General features: G+C 38.7%; 1 protein-coding gene across 1 annotated transcript in view; it reads left to right on the top strand.

The window, feature by feature from the left end:
- The window catches only part of LOC122817052 (bactericidal permeability-increasing protein-like), a 442,831-nt gene that overhangs the window by 343,053 nt on the left and 76,836 nt on the right, over positions 1-22,942 (top strand). Inside the window, exon 11 of the mRNA XM_044090194.1 lies at positions 17,668-17,735. Within this exon, the coding sequence (XP_043946129.1) occupies positions 17,668-17,735 (68 nt within the window). The remainder of the gene's footprint in view (positions 1-17,667; positions 17,736-22,942) is intronic.

Here is a 22,942-nt window from a genome sequence, read left to right as displayed (position 1 = left end):
GCTAGCCACAAAGTTTGAGAATTCATTTTATGCTCAACTTCTGAGAGACTTGGTTGGCTACAATCACCTGCATTAGAAAGCTGAAGTTAAGTACAAACTTGCAGTTTTAAAAGTACTGCATTTCATTTTTTCTATTACCTAATTGTGTGTTTCACTGAATATAGTGTGCTGTGTGTCTCTCTGCAGTTAGTTCGCCACCCACCCTCCCCGTTCTTGTTTTGGTGTTAGTGTTGGTGGCTCTGGAATTGCCTGCCCCTCCTGTAAGTCTGTATTTGAATAATCCTGAGGCCATCTCATTTGCTCACTTAACCGAGTACAGTGAGATCATATTCTGAGTCTAGTGTTCACTCTACTTAATACAGAGAGAAGATTTGAAAAGGCCAGCCCACTTACGTTCTTCTTTCCTCTCTCCTTGCACTTCAAAAAAATGCACTTTATTCATCTGCTTTTACTGTATTGGTGTTTCCTCCTACTTTATTTTGCTTTTGTCTCTTCTTAAAAGTACTCAATTTTATTTATTCTGCTGCATTTATTACTACTTGGTAGTAACCTGATTAAATTGTAACTGTTATTCTAAGTCTTTTGGTTTAAGCACTTGGGCTTCATACCGGTTGTTTTACATTAAGAAGGTTTGTGGTCTGCACTGTTGTGGCAGGACAGGTAGCTTACATCCTTCTAAGCTGGGAATTGCTGATTGAAGGTTCAGTGTCTGCTATTCTAAAAGTGTATTAGTTCTGGTTTAAGCACTTGGGTTTCAGGCCAGTTATTCTACATTAAGAAGGTTTGTGGTCTGCACTCTTGTGGGAGGAGAGGCTGGATTCTGCCCTTCTGAGATGGGAATTTCTGGTCACAGGCTTATTGTGCCTGCTTATTTGAAGTGTTTCTTTCTAAAATTGGTGCACCTTGTTGCTGTAGCAGAAACCAGATTCAGGCCTGCTGAATCTAGCTTTGTTTGTATAACTTGAGCACTGATCCAGGCCATCTTTTTTTGTAGAAGGTTCCCCTGCACCCTTGTAGCAGGAGTGTACAGTTAGAACTTGTCTGATTGGAGACTGTTGGAATAGGGCTCAGTTTTGAACTTTTTTCTGGTTAATTGGGTAACTTGTTTAAATCAGTTTGTTCATTTTGTATTGTTTTATACATATAAAAAATTGTACTTTATTCATCTGCTTTTACTGTATTTGTGTTTGTGTTTGTGGGGCATTGACTACAACTCTGATCTGAGATATATAACAATAAGTATCCTTTTCTGTGCATTTAAAGTGTTTTTTTTTATTGTATCTGCTTTATTTTCTGAAAAAAAACAAAAAATATACTAGTTTCCAACCTTTATAAGCTAGTATAGTCCAGTTTTCAGGCTAGTGCTGAATTCAGGGCTGTGTTACAAATCTCTGTGTTTTCCCATACCTTACTTGGATGGAAGGAAGTTTCTCTGTTCACCTCTGAGAGAGGGAGCTTTGAGCAACCTATCTGTCCCTGGAGGAGTGGTTTCAGCCCAGAAATTAGTAGCTTATTGGCCATTTTGGGCTAATTTCTATCTCTTTCATTTCCCTGCTATAAAAACTGCATTTGCCCGGTTTTGCGCACCAGGCAGCGCCGGTTAGCTAGGGTATAACTATTCCCGGCTCCACAAAGTCTCATCTTCAATTTTTCCCTTGGAACTAGACAAACTTTCAACTTAAGCACTCACGCCATTCATTTCTCAGCCCGGCACTTGCTCAAAACTCATAGCAAGCACTTATAAACCCTAGCACTAGACCCCCCCCCCCTATACTGTACAGAAGGACAAGGCTCTCTATTCGACCTTACCAGCCATTCAGTAAAACAGTTCACTGTACCTATCCAGGCATGTCCAAAGGACAGTTTCAGGTGTACTCTCCAGTCCAACTGGTGAATCTGGGCATTTTGAGGCAATGTTACAACTGCCTCATGTACACAGACAACACTCTCGTCCTACCACCAAACACTAATACATGCGAGAGATGCAATTATACAGCCAAACTGGAGGCTAAGGTCTCTCAACTCAAGACTGGATCAGACAGTCAAGACAAGAAGGGAAATACTTGCATCACACCACCAGTCTCACATAGACCCATTAAACCAGCACTGGCAAAAAACACACATAAATACACAAAAACATATTCGGAGGCTCTAAATAAAAATCTGAAAAAGCAACCGAGACCTCCAAAGCAGACATCCAAGTAACCTCCATCCCCCAACACAAACCATGAAACACATACTTCACAAAACCAGTGTGCCACGCAATCACAGCCCTTAAGGCAAAATAACATACACAACATACTAGTAATAGCTGACTCTACAGTCAGGCACACTGACATCCCACTCACTAGGCTGAATAAGGAGAAGGTTACTGTTAGCTGCCTGTCGGGTGCCAGGATCCGCCACATAACACAAGCATTCAGGTCACTCCAGAACAAGTACAAATATGACTCTGTTATTGTCCATGCTGGTGTGAATGACCTGAGCTGTACCTCCCTGGACTACATGAAAAGAGGCATGGAAGAGCTCTCTGATCACGTAGCCCAGGCCGGTATGACCCTGACCCTGAGTAGCGCCCTGCCCTCACCAAGAATGATACCACAGTATAAAGAAAAAAATTATCACTTTCAACAATTGGCTAAGTTTCTGGTGTCATTCAAAGGGGATCCAGTGTCTGTCCGCCTGGGATGACATGCTCGACAAGCCATGCTGCTTCGCTAGAGACGGCTTGCACCTATCACCCTTAGGCTTTCAAATACCAGCCAAGGCTCTTGCCACTCCCATAGTGCCTTTTTTAGGCAAGACTCAAAAGACAAACCCACTGCCGTAAATAGCACAAGTAACAAAAAACTGAGGGTAATGCTACTCAATGCCAGAAGTCTAAACCTCAAAATGCATGCACTCGAGGCACTCCTCAGTATGGAGAAAATTGATATATGTGCAGTAATAAAAACCTGGTTTAAGGCTACAGAGAGCACCCCAGCACTACCAGGCTACAACTCATACCATAAGTTTTGGCCACAGAATCCGGACCAAAATACAAAAGGTGGGGGTGTATCCATATTCATCAAGGATACCAATACCTCCAGGTTAGTGGCAAAGCACAATGCTTCAGAGATCATCCACGTGCAACTAACAATGGGCAAAACTGCAATTCAAATTGTAGCTTGCTACAGATCACCCACCATGTCCCACGACCCCCATTCGGTGTTTCTGGAAACACTGGGAAACATAAAGGTCCTACCAAACACCCTAATATTGGGTGATTTCAATTACCCAAACATTAACTGGGAGAACTGCTCAAGTACTAACTCCCTTACCCAACATTTCCTTGAATTTATAAACTCAAACTCCCTGGATCAACTGGTCAACACTCCCACCTGAGGTGACAACATATTGGACCTGGTCATCACCAACATGGGCGACTGGTGTTCCACACCAGAGGTCAAACCCTCCCTGGTTAGATCTGACCATAAACAAATAACTTTGGATATCCACATTCTGCCCCCACCCCCGGACAAGGAAAACACTGTGAAAAACTTTTCAAAAGTAAACTTATCATTACTTAAGACCAAGGTGGAAAGTTTCAAAGCCCCCATGCTAAAGGATAATGCTGTCCAAGCTGCAAAATCCTTTACTAATGCATTCTATGGGCACCTACAAGAATGCATGGATCATGCTATCCCAAGCAAAACCAAGACTCACTCCTCCAAGAAAAGGAAACCAGTCTGGTGGACCCCTGCCACACACAAGCTATACAATAGAAGGAGGAAACTAGTACAGAAAAGAGTAAAATCCCAAGAAGGGAAGACATCCCTGATCACTATCAGCAAGAAACTACGATCCCTCATAAAATCATCCAAGGCGAGCTTCAAAAGAAAAATTGCCAAGGACTCCAAAGATATCCACAAGGCATTCTTTATCCATGTCAAGAATCTAAGTGGCAATGCTCAGATCTGCTTGGAGTTAGTGCAGAATAGCACAAAATACATGGAACAGACCAATATTGCCAACATCGTGGCAGACAGGTCCAGTGCAAACTTCACCACCCTCTCATCCCCAAAAGGGCCCATAACCATACCAGAAGAATGTAGAGCCCCTGAAATCCCAGCCCTCTCCAAAGCCAAAAACACAGCATCAATGGGACCGGAAAGTGTCCCAGGCTGCATCCTACATGAGCTCAAAGATGAACTAACCCCTCACCTAAACACACTGTTCAAACTCAGCCTCTCCACAGGCTACGTACCCATAGAGTGGAGCTCAGCAACAGTTATTCTGCTCCACAAAGGTGGAGCCACAACAGACCCCAGGAACTATCACCCTATAAGCCTGACTAGCTTGGTCTGCAAGGCTATGGAGTGCATCATCATGGAACTCATTAACAGAGACATTGGGAACCTCCAAACACTGGACTCTACCCAGTTTGGCTTTGTTAAGGGCAGATCATGCCTCCCAAACCTGGTGAATGTCTTTGAGACAGTTACCAAGGCTATAGATGAGGGAAAGGTGGTACATACAGCCTACCCAGACCTCTCAAAGGCCTTCAGCACCATTCCCCATTCTGGTATTATAGACAAGCTCACCAGCCTGAACATAAACCCCTACGTCACAAGATGGGTTGCCAGCTGGCTCACAGACAGAACCCACATGGTGAGAGTTGTGGGAGCTAGGTCTGACTCTAAACCGGTTAAAACTGGCATTCCCCAGGGCTCAGTCCTAGGACCCCTCCTGTTCGGCATATACTTCTCAGAAGTACAGGCAAGCACAGGAGGGTTATGGCTGACCAAGTTTGCAGATGACTGCAAACAAGGGGCTATAATTGACTCTCCGGCTGACACAGACATCCTCCAAAAGGGTCTCACTGAGACGGATACCTGGTGTCAAAATCATGGCCTCAAGCTAAATGCCAAAAAGTGCATAGTCATCCCCTTTGGAAAAAACAAAGTACCCACAAACTACCACATAGGTGGTAGTCCCCTAAATGCAGAAAATGTAATAAGGGATCTGGGGACCCAAGTAGATAGTAATCTCTCCTTTGATAATCACATTGCCAAAGTGGTTAGAAAATCCTTCTATGTGGCCCACCTAATCACAAAAGGGTTCGCATCCAGATCAAAAGAGGTCATTGTGCCCCTCTACTAATTACTTATCAGACCCATCATAGAGTACAATGCCCCGTTTGGGATGTACCTTACAAGACACCTGCAACAGCTGGAAAGACCACAGAAGTACCTCATCAAGATGATCACTGGCCTCAAACAGATGCCCTATGCAGTTCGACTGAAGAAACTCCAGCTGTACTCGGTTGCATACTGCCTACTCAGAGGTGATCTCTGCCTGACTTACAAGGCCATGTCCAACCCAGAATTGATGGACATGCTCCACCTAAAGAAAACTTTATCCCCTTGAGCCACATGCTCTAGGGATCTAAACCTCACCACAACAATAAATAGGATGTGTTGGAGGGATAGAGTCCTGTCCCAGAGACCTTCCCATGCTTTGGAACAAGATTCCAGTCTACATTAGGCAGAGCTCCTCGCTAACACTCTTCAAAAGAAACCTTGATGAGTGGATGGGAAACAGAAAGTTTACCTCGGGGATCACTTCAGTGGCTCTGCTGGACAGAGGCACAGGGAACTAATCTAAGGGGGCGGTGAAAGCCAACACATTCTGGCTAGGCTTATAAATGCCTTTGGGCAGATAGCCTAGTACCTACCTATGAACCTAAATTATCATTCGGAAAAAGGATTATTTGATAAATTCAGCATTGATAGGAAAAATAGCATAGTTAGCAAGTATATTTATTTTGCCAACAGTATTTGAAAAGGAATCATTGCAGATATTTTATTTTTCATTTATAGGGGAAGAGTTTTTTATGTAAATAAAGAAGAAGGGGGTTAGAGTTAATTAACCCAGTGGTATATGCTGCTTCATTAAACTTGTACAGAGTATTAAAGTGGATTAATAAAGAAGATGTGATATTAGTAACAAAATTGTATAAATATAAGTATGATAAATAAAGAAATAAAATGTTATCAAGAAAAATATTTTTGTAGAAAATAAAAACTGATAATATATAAAAAGAGATAAACATATGGTATAAAAATGTAATGATAAAGCATTATTATATAAAACCATGGAAAAATATAACAGATGAAAAAAAAATGAAACCTACAAAAATAAGAAGCAAATGGTATAATAAGAAAGTAGAATGTTTAAGATTTTTGTGGAGACTGGTAATTGATAAATTATCAGTAAAAGGAAATATGCCATATAAAAAGAAATGACAGACTATATTGTGAAGACGAATAAACTACTGAACATGTGTTTTTGAAATGTAAAACAGTAAAAAAAGTTATGGGGAAAACTATGTAAAGAAGATGTTTTCAAATATAGAAAATAAATGGATAAAATAAACATGGATATGACTAATACGGATATTATAAGAATAGAAGTAAAGAACAGATAGCGTTATTTTATGTCATATGGGTTACATGAAGTGAAAGAATACATGAACTTATGTTTAATGGTAAATGGATTTTTAGCAATAATATTAGGTAAAATCAGATGATGGCTATGGAAAAAGGAGTGGGGATCTAATAGCAATGAAAATTAAGTATGACTGTAAGGAAAATTATGAATATGTGTAAATATATTTGTATATCTATATATTTGTACATTTGTAAATGTTTACAAATATGTAAATATGTTTTGAATAATACTTCTCTTTTGTAGCTAAATAAAAGACCCCTACTGCTTTTGATAGGTGTCATGTGATCTTTTACATCTACCTGAGCTACTACCAACTCAGGCAGATGGGGCCTTGGTTTAACATATCATCCGAAAGATGACAAACTCAGGAGTGCAGCAAACCCCTTGTACTACACCTCTGTGTCAGGAATGCATCTCCCCAGTGTGGGAATAGAACCCACAGCCTTCTGCACTAAAGGGAGTGTGCTACCTGTTGCATCACTGACACTGGCTGGTAGGTAAAAGAATCCAACTTCTAAGCAAGACTACATGGAACTAGGGAGCAGGACTCAACTCAGTAGCCATTTTGAAATGAACGCAATCTGTCAAAGTGCATTCTCACTATGATGCCCCCCATAGAAAGCTTTCCTGTCTAACTACTATCTGTGAGCAAAAGTCATTGCCTTGCTTAGACAATCTGCCAGATGCTTGTGCTGTCTTCTGTTGCTGCTGTGTACCATGGAGCCTCATAATCTCAGCTATGTACTCACTCCTAGATGAATATTGCCTTTTTGGACAATAGTTCTTTGTCTACCTTGTTTGTTCAGATACCACATGACTATCTTACTGTCTTTCTAATTTAGTTTTAAAACTTTCAGAGTCAGCAGAAAGCTGTCCTTACTTCCTTGATGCTGATGTGAAAGAGCCCCTCTTTTGCAGATCAGTTTCTTTTGCACTTAAAAATAATGTAACTGAGCCCCTCAAGTATAATCCTAAAAAAGTCTGTAGTGAAGAATTGTGCTACAACTGGAAGGTAGAAAGGAAAACTCACATAAAGGGATACGAGTCTGAGACCTTTACAGTAGGTCTTTCATAATCACTAGGAGGACAGGAATTTATTGTGCTAGTCAGTCATTAGGTCAGCTTCATACATTTTTCAGGAGCCTCAAAGTATCCCTTATTTGTACCTTTGTGTGAGGGTCTATCAGCACGTAAGAAGTGAAACACAGAGGCCTGAGGTAAGCCTAAGCTGAATTTATAGAGATATGTTGAACTATACTTCATAAAAGAAAATTTTGTCCAACATTTTGTCCTTTGGGAGAAAATAATCCTGAACACAGACGAATACAGAACTGTCACTACAAACTGGACTTTCTAAAAATATTGTCGGGGTGAATTGATTCTGTACAGTGTAATGTCTAAAGAACTGAAGTTTTTCATAACATTTGAAAGATTTTGTAGCAAAGAAGTAGTACAATTCATCAAGGTATCACATAGACAGATATAAATTGGTAGCCATTTGAAATGTCAGGACCTGCTGGCCAAAAAATGTACTTACATATACCAAGTCCCAGATGGACATTTCTCAGAATATTCCCTTTTCTCTGAGTTATGGCGATCTTGGAGTTGGAATATATAATTTTGGAAGTGTGGTGGCCTTGACCCCCACATCATGGGGTGCAGGAGGCCTGCCCACCTACAAAAAAAAGTTTGAAGAACAGCGATGTTGGAAATTCATTCTCATGGAGTTCCAGTCTTTTTTTTTTTTGGTATATCTGCACTTGGCATTTTGAGTGACAACATTTTAATGGGGATCTCATAAATTTCTATTCTCTGGCTCTTCAAAAGGGTAAAAACTTGAAATGAACATTTTATAAAGATTCTTGGTGTTGTCAGCAGGCCAAAGAGAACAGACATAAACTAGAAATTAAAGACTCACACTGAAACGTGTGATATTCTCTGTGAAATGGATCAGGATGCAAATGTAAGCATATGGCATATTCAGTGGTCCCTCTCCACAAAGGTGGTGCCTCAACGGATCCTGGAAACTATCGCCCCATAAGCCTGACTAGCTTGGTCTGCAAAGCTATGGAAAGGATCATCATGGACCTCATAAATAAAGATATTGGGGACCTACAGACACTGGATCCTACCCAGTTTGGCTTTGTTAAGGGCAGATCCTGCCTCTTAAACCTGGTTGATTTCTTTGAAACAGTCACCAAGGCCATTGACGAGGGGAAGGTGGTCCACACAGCCTACCTGGACCTCGCAAAAGCCTTCAATACAATACCCCACTCAGGCATTATAGATAAGCTCACCAGCTTAAATATAAACCCCTATGTCACTAGATGGGTTGCAAACTGGCTCAAGGACAGAACCCACATGGTTAGAATTGCTGGAGCCATGTCAGACTCCAAACCAGTTACAAGTGGCGTCCCACAAGGCTCAGTCCTGGGACCTCTCTTGTTCGGTATATATTTCTCGGCAGTACAGGCCAACACGGAAGGACTGTGGCTGACCAAGTTCGCAGATGACTGCAAACTGGGTGCCATAATCAACTCTCCAGCCGACACAAGCATCCTCCAAAAGGGCCTCATAGAAACAGACAACTGGTGCCAGAGCCATGGCCTCAAGCAAAACGCCAAAAGGTGTATAGTCATCCCTTTGGCAAAAACAAAGTGCCCACAAATTACCACATAGGTGGTAATCCATTAAGTACAGAAGAAGTCATTAGGGACCTGGGGACCCAAGTTGATAGCAATCTCTCATTTGACAACCACGTGGCCAAAGTGGTTAGAAAAACATTTTATATAGCCCACCTAATCATGAAGGGATTCACATCTAGATCAGGGAGGTCATCGTGCCTCTTTACTCATCCCTCATCAGGCCCATAATTGAGTACAATGCCCTTTTGGGATGTACCTTACCAGACACCTGCAGCAACTGGAAAGTCCCCAAAAGTACCTCACCAAGAGGATCAAAGGGCTCAAACAGATGCCATATGATGCCCGGTTAAAGAAACTCCAGCTCTACTCAGTGGCATACCGCCTGCTCAGAGGCGATCTGTGCCTGACGATAAAGCCATGTCCAACCCGGAATTAATGGACATGCTGCACCTCAGAAAATCAAATCCTATCGAGCTACGCTCGAGACTTGAACCTCAGCACTGAAATAAATAGGACATGCTGGAGGGACAGATTCATAACCCAGAGGCTCCCTTCACTCTGGAATAAAATCCCAGTCCAGGTTAGGCAGAGTCCCACATTGACTCTCTTCAAGAGGAATCTTGATGAGTGGATGGGAGATCGTAGGTTTACCCCGGCTATCACTTCTGTGTCACTGTTAGACAGAGGCACAGTATACTAACCTCAAAAAAGGCATAGCAAAATTAATTTAAAATGGGTGGCGAAAGCCAAACACACTCTGGCTAGGCTTATAAATGCCCTAGGGCAGATAGCCTAGTATGAACCTATGAACCTATGAATCAAAACCTGACTATTCTGGAGTGTAATGTTTTTAAGGTTAGCTTCCTGAAGTTTCAGGCCTTTTTAGCTCATATGAATTGGATGAAAGGTCTCATAGAAGTCTTTATTTTGTCCTCCTTTGGAAACACAAAGAACAATGAATTTATAGAGTAGTGTGGTAACTACTAAACTGTTTACTGAAGGAGCTAGAAGGATATATCTAGGACTATGTGCAACTGATCGCATGAAGTCAGAATAGCTGGCTCAAGGAAAAGATGCTATATACATTATATTGATGTATACTATATAAATCATATTGCACAACCTCAGCAAGTCTTCTGCAGAACTCATTTGTACTAGGCTGTTGCCAGCTGTATGAGAACAAAAAGGTAAAACCTCCCCTACATTCAATAGAGGTGTTTAAAGAAAGAGAAACAAGGAAGAGACTATATATCATTTAACTTCTCATACTCCTTAAATCTCCTTTAAGGAGCACAGGCTCATCCTTCCTCATCCTTTGCAATACTATTGCTAATGTTGTTGATCAGGACATTTCCTGAAATGAGTCATTTTTGCAGGCGAAAATTGCTAAATAGATAGTTATTTTCTCAGTTTCTTTTTTTCATGCTCTGGTCCAGCTAACCAGCAAGCTACAACCACTGCCTTTATGGGTTAAGAGCACAGCCATGGCATAACCATCATATAGGTGATGATCAGAATTTTTTTTCTATTTTGCCTTTCTTTTACCCTCTTGCACATTCCCATTGATGTCCAAGGGAGATGTGAAATGGGCTGTTGCCTGGAGTATGTCACACCTGCTTCCACAGGTGATGCAACCCACAAAAGCCCACCTCCCTTGCATCAAGCATCTCTATGTGATCTCTGGTCTCCACCAGAGATTCTGGTATTGACAGTACACCCCAGGCAGTGGTGCTCCCAAGAGAGAGGCAAGAAGGCAATGCCCCATCACTCATCTCTTCCCATCTGCTGGCTCCTTCACCGTCTGGGCCACTAACTTGAATCCAGTCACATGTGTGTAGTCAGAGCTTTATCCACTGTTCCATGGAGCTATCCATATTCTCAGATAAATAAGTGTGGCAAAGAATAACATACATGAGCAGTCATACCTGATTTTTCTCCATTCCAGTTCTACTAGCAAATAATTTGCCCATTTACAATAAATGTACAATCTAACAAGGCCTGTCCAATCTTATCATGGTAAGGCTGATTTTTATTTTTGGTCAAGCAGGTTTTCTTACAGTGATATAGCCATAGCTCTCATGAAAGCATCCATTCAATCAAATGTCATACTAAGTTAAGTGAGCTCCCATTTCATCACCAGTAATAGTTTTCCTGTTTTATGCTTAATATAACTACCTGAAAACAGATGCAGCATATCCAAGATCAGCTCTCTGGCAAATTGAGTCAAGTAGCTTGCAACTCAGGTTAAGATTAGTTACTTGCATACTGTTTTACCAGACTGTCTATGGCTTCAGTTTCATTTCTGCTTATAATAAAAGTACAAGACAAATCTAACTACTATATCTCTATCCAGCCATCCACACTTACATTCAATCACATTTTTAGACACGGGTCCCTGGGAATCAGGGTTCAACAATTCAAATTCAAAATATCTTGGAAAGAAGGAAGTAAGGATTTGCTGTCTCTTTTGTCTGACCTTTCATCTGGATTTGGCAAGCCTCACAAGTATAGCAAAGGAGGGTATCAGATTTCTAATTAAAAAAACAACTATACAATTAAAGGTCTCAGGAAAAAATATACCCTTAGGAGTCTTCCATTACATGTAGCAATCCTTTCAAGTTAGCTAGTTTCTCTTGAAAGAAAAAAGTCATAGTTGTCTGAAAAGGAAGCAATTATCTTTTTTTAATGTGTAGAGAAGTATTGACAATCTAGGCTAGTAAAGTGACAGAGTTTAAGGGATTTTTCTGCACAAGCTATTGCTCTGGGTCTATGGACAACTTCAAGTATATCCTAGCAAAAGAAGTGTTCTGAGCTGCCAAGTGCTCTGGATTATGCGGAACACGCTGCATTTAAGACACAGAACTTACAAAGTTTTGCTGTTCCGCATTGAGTGTTGGTTCGCTTTGCATATTCTGATTGGCTCATATACCACGAAAATAGCTCATCAGAAAGTGCAAAGCTGAACCGACACTCTTAATGCGGAACAGCTCCCAGCAATACGACATCACAGAGGCACAAAAACCATCACCCACTCCAGCCTCTTCTCCAGCTGTTGCATTCCAGACAGTTTGCGTCGAATAGCAATCAGCATGCTGATGTTTCCTACATAAGATAGCTGCAGGATGTCGCAGTCAAGCTCTTTGTCTGCAGCTGCAAGAAAGTTACCTTTGGTCTACATTATTGGAACTTTAACTGTCTGCTTGTCATTCAGGCAGAAAACTTCGGACAAATGTCTGGGCAACTGGTCTTAGGGAAAGTTGTAAGAATCTTTTAGATAATGGCTTAGAAGTGATTTTTCATTGTTCCTTATTTACATTTCAAAAGAATGTATGCAAGAATTTGCTCAAAGTACTGAAATGGATATTAAAATGCAAATGCTGACAATATGTTATCTCTTGGTTTAATGTCTCCAAGTGTTTTGAGTTTCTAATACCATTACAGGAATGGACTCAATTTTTAAGTCTATGTGGCTTCATGAAATTACTATTAATTCAATGTTTGATGTTAGCCAAGAAAGCTCTTAGCATCCACAATGTGCTCAGGTGGTCAGATGAGAAGAAAAAACATTTCACTTTACATCCAGGTGCATTACACATTATGTGAATAAATTCATGCTTCACTAGGTTTGTTACTTAAATTCATCAAAATAATAGTAATAATATAAAAATAGATTATGTAACACAATGCTAGAGCAGAATACATCTAGAAGGTCTGTTAAGATGCCTAGATCGTGGAAAGAGTATTCATTTGTTATGATATTTACAACTGCTAGACATAATCATACAAGCAGGGTATCAGAGAGGGTCAGAATGGAGTTTGGAGGTAGCACTCTTGGAACACAGGAGAAACAGGATTACAGAGTATAATGGCTGGCTACAGAAGTAAACAAGGGACAGTAGGAGGATGGGTGATAACCTGACAGGGAGGCCATCCCTGTGAAGGGACATTCACTATCTTTACACAGATGGTACAGATTCACTTAGTGCAGGATTTGGAAAGGTAATTTTCAGTGATTGCACCTTTACAATAAGGTGGAAAGGGGAGGGAGAGTAATGATACCAGATGAGCAGGATATGTGAATGCACAGTAAACAGAAGGTGGAAAGAAATGGAGACAGTTTAGGAAGTAACAGTGTGAGATGGATTATGGCTAGGTACCCTTACTCTGCAATAAAAGGAGTTTGGGTAGGAAGATGGAGGAGCTGCAAACATTGATGCAGGATGGGCTGTGGGCATTGCTGGTATCATGGAAAGAAGGGCCAATGACGAGAGAGAGTGGGACATGAAGGTGCTGGATATAAACTATTCAGAATGTCAGAAAAGGAGAGACAGGTGATGCAGAAGTTTGCAAATGGAGGCCATCAGACAAGAATCAGAAAGGAAGGAAGAGCACTAGACAAGGAATGGTGCAAGGATACAGGTAGTGTTAGAAGCTAGGTTAAATACCATGACAGTGAAGGCTGAAGAAACTGGGAAGACCTCATGGAATGATACATTGTGTCACCAATCAGATACAAAAAGAGAGTGGGATGAGAGACTGGAGGACAGAATAAATGAGTGGAGTCTAAAGAGGAAGGTTACACTCATGAGGGATCTAAATCTGCTATGTGCAGCCTGCAAGATTCTGAACGTCAGGTTAGACAGGAAGCAGAATTGTTTGAGGACTTGAACCATGAGAAGGTTTGCTATCTGTTGTTAGTGTGTAACAGAAAATCTTAATTATTGCAGATGGTGATATGGATATCCAGGATAAGGTACTGTTAATCGAAGGATTTTGCTTGAAAAACCATTTCAGCTTGGCAGTGGGGAAAGTGTAAAAATGCAGTGTTCCACATTTTGGCTATTTGTCACACATTGTCAGGGTCTGTGTTCCACATTGACCTCTTAAGAGGTTGAGACCTATGGAAGTGTTTTCAGTTTTCAGTAAAATTACTGATGCAGTTGCTGCATTCCAGAACAGCTGACCTTTATTGGTTGTATCAGGAGACCAATGTAAACTATATCTGCTTCATTATTAGTTTAGATAATGGTCTAATTATACATTGATAGCCTATTGGGCAAAGAATATCTTCCAATGAGGAGTTAATGTACAAAAAGACCCAATTAAAAACAAGTCTGCCTCTTCATGGCAGCATATTAAACTGTTGTGAAGCACTGACTGAAAAAAGCCACCATTTTTTACACTCATTCAATTTCAACTGTTCTGATGCTTAGCAAGTGTAAAAATTTAAAAAAGTAAATAAAGTAAACAAAGAAAAAAATAATGTGTGCACATGCACGACAGTGTTTGTTGACATTAAATACTTGTATAAATTTACAGTGTCGATGCAAACTACTTACTCAGACAACAATCATGTATACTATACCAAGTTTGAAAGATTAGGCAGAGAAACTTTTTACATCAAAAATATATACTAATTAAAAAAACAAATGCAAACCAATTCAACAGGTAGCACATTATCAAAGCACAATAATGCTGTCCAGGATGGGCCTTATCAGGAAATGATGGACCTTTCAGTGGTGGTGATCAGGTCTCAGAATATGAGTAGACAGTTTATTTCCCCCTGGTAATGCCCACCCTGGTGGGCATTGCTGATTGTATATTCCACAGTTCTTTTAACAAAGAGTGAATCAGTACAGGCGATGATGGTATCTATTTTGAAAATATGTTGTGCTGGGACTCCAGCAATGAACTGTGAATAAGAAAAGATTATTTTTCTAGGCTAATCCTGTTACCCTCAGCTGCTGATTTAAATCTATGTGACCCTAGTTGAGAGCTAGCAAATGTGTTTGGTACTTTATTATTTTTTTTCACAAGGAAACAACATCAGTAAATTTCTCCACCAGCTTCAGGGATTTCTTATTCACATTAGGGGAAGCTTTCTTCATGGTAACACTGATATCCAAAGTGAAACGTTTTATCCATTTTATTTTATTAGGAACTGTCTTCTCTCCTGGTTGTTTCTGTTCCTTCAGATCAACATGATAGAAACTCCTGAGGTATTTGGATTGCCCTTATTTTTTCAAAATTATTTTGCAATAGAAACTCTGTGTCAAATTCTTATTGTGAAAGCAATTGCCTACTTAGTGACGTATTCCTAAACAAAATAAGCACTGAGAATAAATGTTTTTAAATATTTGTTTACAGTACAAGCACTTGTTAACAAGATTTCTGAGTGAAGTCATTTGATACAGAATCTAAGATTAGTAAAATTTTTACCTACAAATGTAAAATAGTTTTGAAGTAAAGGATTATAATGAAATTGATTCTTATCCACCAAAGAAAGAAGGCCAAAAATGTCTGATATTTTAATGATGATACAGTGGGTGACCAACTATTTTCAAGCAGCTAGAAGAATGCAGGTGAGTACATACTAGTACATGTTATATTGTGGTGTGTGGCATCAGCACTGCAAAAGCAAGAAGTACACTGCTAAAGACTTGTCATCAGATATGATGTTCAACATGGTTCGAAACCCAATGACACTCCCAACTTAGGGTATGAGTTTCCAGTGTTTTCTTAACTGAAATTAAATACAGAGACAATCACTCTAATAAGTCTGATTCTGGAAAAATGTACTTTGCCAATCATTTTGATTCAGTGATGTGACATGTAACCAGTGTTACTGGACCAATCCCAGAGTTCCTGAAAATAAATAACAAAACAACTTTTAGCTAAATCAATCCCATTGCCACAAACTAAATTCAGATTCATTACTTTGAAAGGAGCAAGCACCACATATTTCATTTTACTAATATATTACAATTCCAAGGTTGTACATCCTCAGAAAAAAATGAAAATATTCCTTCTTAGAAAGGTTATCTGACCACAGAGTTATTTTACATAAGCGGTGGAGTTGTGTGGAGTTGTCCTCTAGTGAAACTAAAAATTTTCATTTAAATTATACAGTTGTGACGAATATACCAAAATGCAATTTCAGTCAACTTCTCTTACAGTACATCAACTCATAACACTTTGAAGACTTATTTGTTGACTTTTACACATTGAATAAAACAGACATTGATATATAAACAACCATCATCAAAATAAATATTTGTGTGGAGGTGTCACACCCTGCGTTACTCTCATTTTCCTTCTGTATATTAATGTCCTCATCACAAAATAATAAGGGTAAGGGAGTATTTCATTTTTAAATACCACAACAGTTTTACAAAAAACAGCAGTCCTGCCATAACTAACTAAACAAACTTAGAAAATTACAAAAGCAGATTCAGCATGTTTGTACAGATCTTGGCACACTTAAATGCACACTGCTGTAGGAAGTTAACTGCATGCACGCAGCGTATCTGTACAGATCTTGGCACACTTAAATGCACACTGCTGTAGGAAGTTAACTGCATGCACGCAGCGTATCTGTACAGATCTTGGCACACTTAAATGCACACTGCTGTAGGAAGTTAACTGCATGCACGCAGCGTATCTGTACAGATCTTGGCACACTTAAATGCACACTGCTGTAGGAAGTTAACTGCATGCACGCAGCGTATCTGTACAGATTTTGGCATACTTAAATGCACACTGTTGTATGAAGTTAACTGCATGCACGCAGCGTATCTGTACAGATTTTGGCATACTTAAGTGCACACTGCTGTAGGAAGTTTACTGCATGCAGAAAGCATGTCTGCACAGATTTGGCATAGTTAAATGCTCCTACTGTATGAAGGTTAGTGTATGCAAGCAGCATGTTTGTAGTTCTGTTAAGAGGTAGAAAAGTGGAATAATATATCAAAAGTAAGAGTAATTGTATTTGAGAGTATTTTAAACTTTGAGTTCATCATACCCAATATAACATATTACACCACTGCAGCTATTTTATGCACAACTTTAATTCTGGTTCAGACATACAGTACATTTGTATAAACATAGCATTTTTAAACCAGTTGGTGGGTAATTTAATAGCAGTTTTTACAGTATCTGCCATAATACATTTGTGTGAATAGCTTTCACGGTATTTATTATTCCACCTCTTTAACACGGGATGCTCCCTTCAAATTAATGGCTCCATTCCCTTCTACAGTTCTTTGTGCTTGCTGCTGTGTAGTTATAAGAGTCAATGTACAGTTATGCAAGTTGTTGTGTAAGTTCAGATGTATTTACATATACAAATATTTATTATGCTAATTGATATTTAGCTAAGCATGTTCTGTGTTGTTTTCATCTTTTCAAACTGATGTTAACTGAAGTTATCTGTATACTGCATTGTGCAACACCTATATTGCAGCGGAGAACTGTCTGCAGGTCAGTTTACTTAGCTGGTCAACAAAGAATAAGTACATAGATTGAATGGTGTTCAAACAATGTGCATTGCAGGTGCATAAGTTAGTCTTTGGCCTGCATTAGTCTATATCTGTATATGAATAGGAATATCATAAAGGAAGGCTGAAGTAGGTGGGTGAAGGAATATAGACTAACTAAAAACCTCTCATTTACCCAGCAGAGATTTATTTTTATTATCTTCAGTCAATTATTACAGTCTTAGTTCAATATAAACTGTCCTTTTTTTCTTTAGGGTACCACAATCTCAGCTAAAATTGGTGTTAGAAACAAAAAACTTGTTGGAAGCCTTTCACTGGACAGGTAATTAAGAAACATTCTGAACAGTTAGAATGACTTATTTCATTTCAGAGTATCTTAAATTACAGTCGTGTACCTGTAATAGGGTAACTTTTGCTGAGAAAACTATGAAACTAATTTCTTTCAAAAAAAAAATATCAAAAAAAAAATTCCTGAATGAAATCTCAAATTGCACAACCTACAAATTATGAAAAGGAAGCCTTCAGTCATTCACAGTCTGAACATAGGAGATGATTATTTTAAGGATGAACTGAATGCTATCAGAAAGTGAATTCTGTTAATATGTCTGAATGAAAACAAATATATGATACTGATCTGTATCTGGGAGTTTGTTCCAAGGTTCTTAATATTTAGAGAGCTCCTTCATTAAAGGTTGTCACCATGACTGTCAGCATGACAAAAAAAGTATAAACACCAAGGTATGGGTTTTGTGCTTCTACCTGCAGGTTGGAATACAGTCTGGATATAACATCATAGCTGTAGTGACCAAACTTGCAGTGATTTATCATTGCTGTTCAACAAATTTTATTAATTTGTTTGTTTGTTTGTTTGCTGATTGATTGTTGGTCTGAACAAAGGAGAAAAATATGCTTTATCTGGAGTTTTATTTTATTTACTTTATTCCTCTACAAAAAAAAAAGATTGCAATCTGTAGTGAAAAATCTGTAAATAAGCAAAAGCATCCAGGGGAGTTAATATTAACATAAGTCTGTTCATTAAACAGTAATTGTGTGAGTAAATCCAAGGAAGAAATCTCTGTAAAAGTAAGTCATAGCATTTGGCTTATTTACCACTGAAGTTGTGTCTTTCCCAAATATTTTTCCATAGCTTTCAAGTCCCCTGTGCCAGCCAATCCAGATCTTACGCCACCATAAGCAGTGCTGTCCATGTCGATATAAGATCCATATAGGTAGAATTTGGCTTTTTTTTTTCAAATTAGTTCTTATGAGTAAGAAACTTTGTAGGGAGCTATACTTATGATTATGACAAACAATTATTTTAATTAGTGACTGTGTCGCCTCACAGTAAGACGTTGTCCTGTTCGATTCTCAGCTAAAGTGTCTTCTGTGTGGAAACATGTGTGAATGGGCATACCTTCATTGAAGGTTGTGCCTCAGGGCTGGCAACTTGGTACGTAAAAATCTACTGCCAATCATTAGCGGACCGGAGTTCCGCTGTGGCGACCCCTAACCGGGAAAAGCCGAAAGATACAACAACAACAAATAAGTTGTACAGAGTGTAATGCAAGCATCTATACTGTTAAGCAAAATACGGGATGCAAAAGAAGGGAAGGTACTACAAGGATCGTCCTTCAAAGATTTATTGTTATGGTGAATACACTTACTGAGCTATACTGCATAACAAAAGAAAAACTAGTCCACCAGCACCCAAACATATACATTTACATCCACACTAATTAACTGAGTAAAACAATCAAAGTGAGCAATCTGGAATTATTTATAACAGAATGCAGCAAGTTCTTCAAGTATAATAATTGAATTTAACAAAGAATCCAGGTCTAATTTAAAATAGGTCCATAATAATGTAACATAAACTTCTCTGTGATGCTTTCCTGTCAGTGATTTATTTTTTAAACTCAGGAGAAAGTTTGCATGCATTTAAATTACCGGTGATATGAAAAGAAAATATTGTCAAGGAGATATTCTGGAGATTAAGCCACTGAGCTCTTATATAGAACTTTTCTACAGCAGACGGTGCTGGGTACAATAATGCATTATGTTTACTTGTAAAGTTCAACCTAAAATTTAAGATGGACTGCTACCAAATTGTGTACTTTAATACTGAGGTGACAATGTTTCTCATTAATACAAGTTTCTCCACTAGGGGAGAATGCCAAAGTATATGCAAAATGTCTGCATTTGAATTATTACATACTGAACCATTGGAAAAGAACCTAGAGGCAAATACGTTTGTTGGTGCTAAAGTAAATCATAGATTGTGAATAAACAGAATTGTTCTATCTCACTTTGAAGAGGGACACTGTTGTGGGAAGAAACAACATGTGGATAGAAAGAATCCAAAGCATTAAAGAGTCCCAAGGAGGTGACAACTACAGGATCCCGTGTAGCATATATGTGTTAATCTTGTGCTGCCCCTAGATTGGGACCCCACTTTGTGTTGTTTTACAAAAATGTAGAGAGACCAGTCCATGATGCTGACTCTGAAAGATACTATGTACAAACATTTGAAGTAACCGTACCCCTTGTAGAGTGGGTCTTAAAAGGACATTATATTGTCATATTGTATTTATCAATAGCAATAACTGAGCTAGACCAGACAAAAATTATATTTCTCAGGAACATGCACATTTAATTGAAAGCTTCAGCACACATCCAATAACTAGTTAAGATCAAGCGAGGAGAAAAACAACTAAGATAAAAATTCTGGGCAATGAAGTACAAATGAGACACTGGTGTTTCCTCACCTACCTGTTAAAAAGGGAGGAATTGAAGGAATGGTTTAGTGGTAATTATTCAAGCGTTATTAGGGAAGATAGAAATTTCTTCACATGTTACAGCTAGTGAGTGGGATGAAATGAAGGTAGAGTTAAAAAATAGGGTTGAAATAAAAGAAAAGTAGGTATGGTTAAGAAATAGCAAGAATTATTTAGAGGGGCTGACAAAGGCTAAAGTATTGCAGAATAAGGGGGATCTCAAAGAACAAGAAGAGGCCCAACTGCAGAGCGCTAAAGAGAAAATAACGGAGTATCTAGATAAAATGCATGCATTTAGAAAGACTGTTGTTAAGCGACTGCTTTTTGATAATGACTCCAGAGCATTAAAACTTTTAGCATAACAACTTAGCGACAGAAAGTAGAAAAGATTATTACTAAACTTTGGGAGCCTATAATGAGAAAAATAACCAGAGATCCTATAGAACTATTAGAGATATTTCAGAAATGTTATGAAATTTGTATAAAGTAGAAAAATGTGGAAATCAAGAAGATTCAAGATTTAAAGAAACTTTATTGTCATTTAGGACCACACAAGTGCAGCCTAAATTAAATGACAAATGCCAGCTCACGAGAGAAATGCAGTGTGAATAATATAGATACAGTAGAATCAGAGAATAACATAAGAAATAAAATAATACATATGAGATGCAAGAGGTAGTTCACATTACATAAACACACTCAATACCCATTATCCAATGATAAATAATAAATAAATACCCACCACCAAACCCCTTCACCATTAAGATAGAGAATAAATAGAGACTAGTGAATAGTAGCTGTTTAGTTACTGTATTGCACTTGTTAACCTTAGACATGAGTCAGTATAGCCATCATATTGCATGATAGTAATACTGGCAGTAATTGCTCAGACCAGCAGAATTAAATGAAAAAAAAGAGGCTTCAAAGTATCAAGTATTATGAGTGGTGTCCGAATTAATAAGTCTCACAGCTGTAGGACACAAACTGTTCCTGAATCTCGTAGTCCTACAGCGGAAGTTGTAGTACCTCTTTGCAGACACAAGTTGTGAGAACCAGTTGTGGGCCAGATGAGTCGAATCAGCTAGTATTTTGTATGTTCTCTTTCTTGCTCTTGTAAAGAAAAGCTCATGAATAGACGGGAGGTTTGTGCCCAAAATTTTCTCAGAAAGAAAAAGGACCAAAGGAGATATTTATGGACGACTAATGTATGGCATGGTTACAAGTAGATGAAGCTCAGCAATTAATAGCCAAAAGAAGTGGAGATGAGATAAAAATGGCGATGTATAATCAATCTGCGGGAAAGCCTCCAGGAATAGATGGTATTCCTGTGGAAGTTAGGGAGCTGGGAGGGAAGAAAGTGATAAAGATCTGGAATGTTTGATTTAACATTATTTTAAAAGGAGGAGAATCATCAATATCCTGGAATAATTAAGCTGTAATACCCAACGATGGTAAAGGCCCATCAGACCCAGCTAAATATAGGTCCATTTCAATTTTAAATCATGACTATAAAGTGTTTATGTCTATAATAGCTAATAAAAAGGGCAAAGATGTTACCAAAATTGATAGATATGGATCAATGTGGTTTTATGGAGGGGAAGCAGACATTTGACAACTTTAAAAGAACAATATTAATCCAGAAGTAAGCTGAATGTAAGAAAATACCTCTGTTGTTTGTGAGTCTTGATGCATTGAAAGCATTCAACAGAGTAAGCTTGAGGCAAAAATTAAAGTGGGATGGTTTCTTTCTCATAAGTTGTGTCTGAACAGAGGAATTAGGCAGGGATGTCTTCTTTCCCCTTTGTTATTTGTATTATATTTATAGACACTGGCATAGAAAATAAGGGGCTCAGAAATTCAAGGATATAATTGGTATGATAATCAAGAAAAGTTGCCTTTATTTGCAAACAATATTATTTTGTATGTAATAAAACCAGAAAAGGAGATTTCATTGTTGTGGTACATTCTTTTCAATATATAAAAGTAATGAAGACAAAACAAAGGCTAGAACTGTAAACTACCTACACATGAATTGCTCAGCAATACACATATCTATGGGGACATGATTATGGGTTAAAATGATTCTGTCATGGCAGTTAAGGATATGTGGGAATAAGTCAAACAAAAGATAATGCAAAAACTAAGAAAATGGAAGTTCTTGTTTATGGATATGGATATCAAGATGCAAGCAGTTAAAATATTTTTAGTCCCTTTAGTTCTATATACAGGTCAGGATTTTTTTTTTTATTAACCAATGGAGAAGCTGCAGACAGCAATTAATAAAGAGTTTAAGGATTTTATTATGGGGCTAGAGGGCAAGGGTCAAGTGAGATAAGTTGATCCTTCCAACAGAACAAGGTGGTTTAGGATTACTGGATTTGAAGGGATATTTTAGAGCTACACAGATAAGGCTCATATACATAATGCTAGCATAGCACTGTTTAAAGTGGAAAGAAATGATGATGAAGTGGGAGAGGGGGGATTCAAGAAATAAGGAGAAAGTGGTAGAAAGTGAAAGACCTGCTCTTGTAGAGGTTTTAGTTTAATCTAGAACAGAAGTGTCTGTTGTTAAAAAAGGGATAATTAGTAGGGCATATAAAATAGTGCATGATAACTATAGAATCAATCAGAGGAGCTTAGACTGGGAAGAGAGACTGGGTACCAATTCACAAGCAAACAATGGGAGGACATATTTATGGCTCCCAAATATGCAACAAAGTCTAGAAGATTTAGGATCTTTGCTTGTATGGGTTTG

This window comes from Protopterus annectens, chromosome 12.part0, assembly GCF_019279795.1.
Source record: "Protopterus annectens isolate FY-2018-M chromosome 12.part0, PAN1.0, whole genome shotgun sequence".
NCBI classification, from domain to species: domain Eukaryota; kingdom Metazoa; phylum Chordata; order Ceratodontiformes; family Protopteridae; genus Protopterus; species Protopterus annectens.
This window is presented reverse-complemented; position numbering and strand designations above follow the sequence as displayed.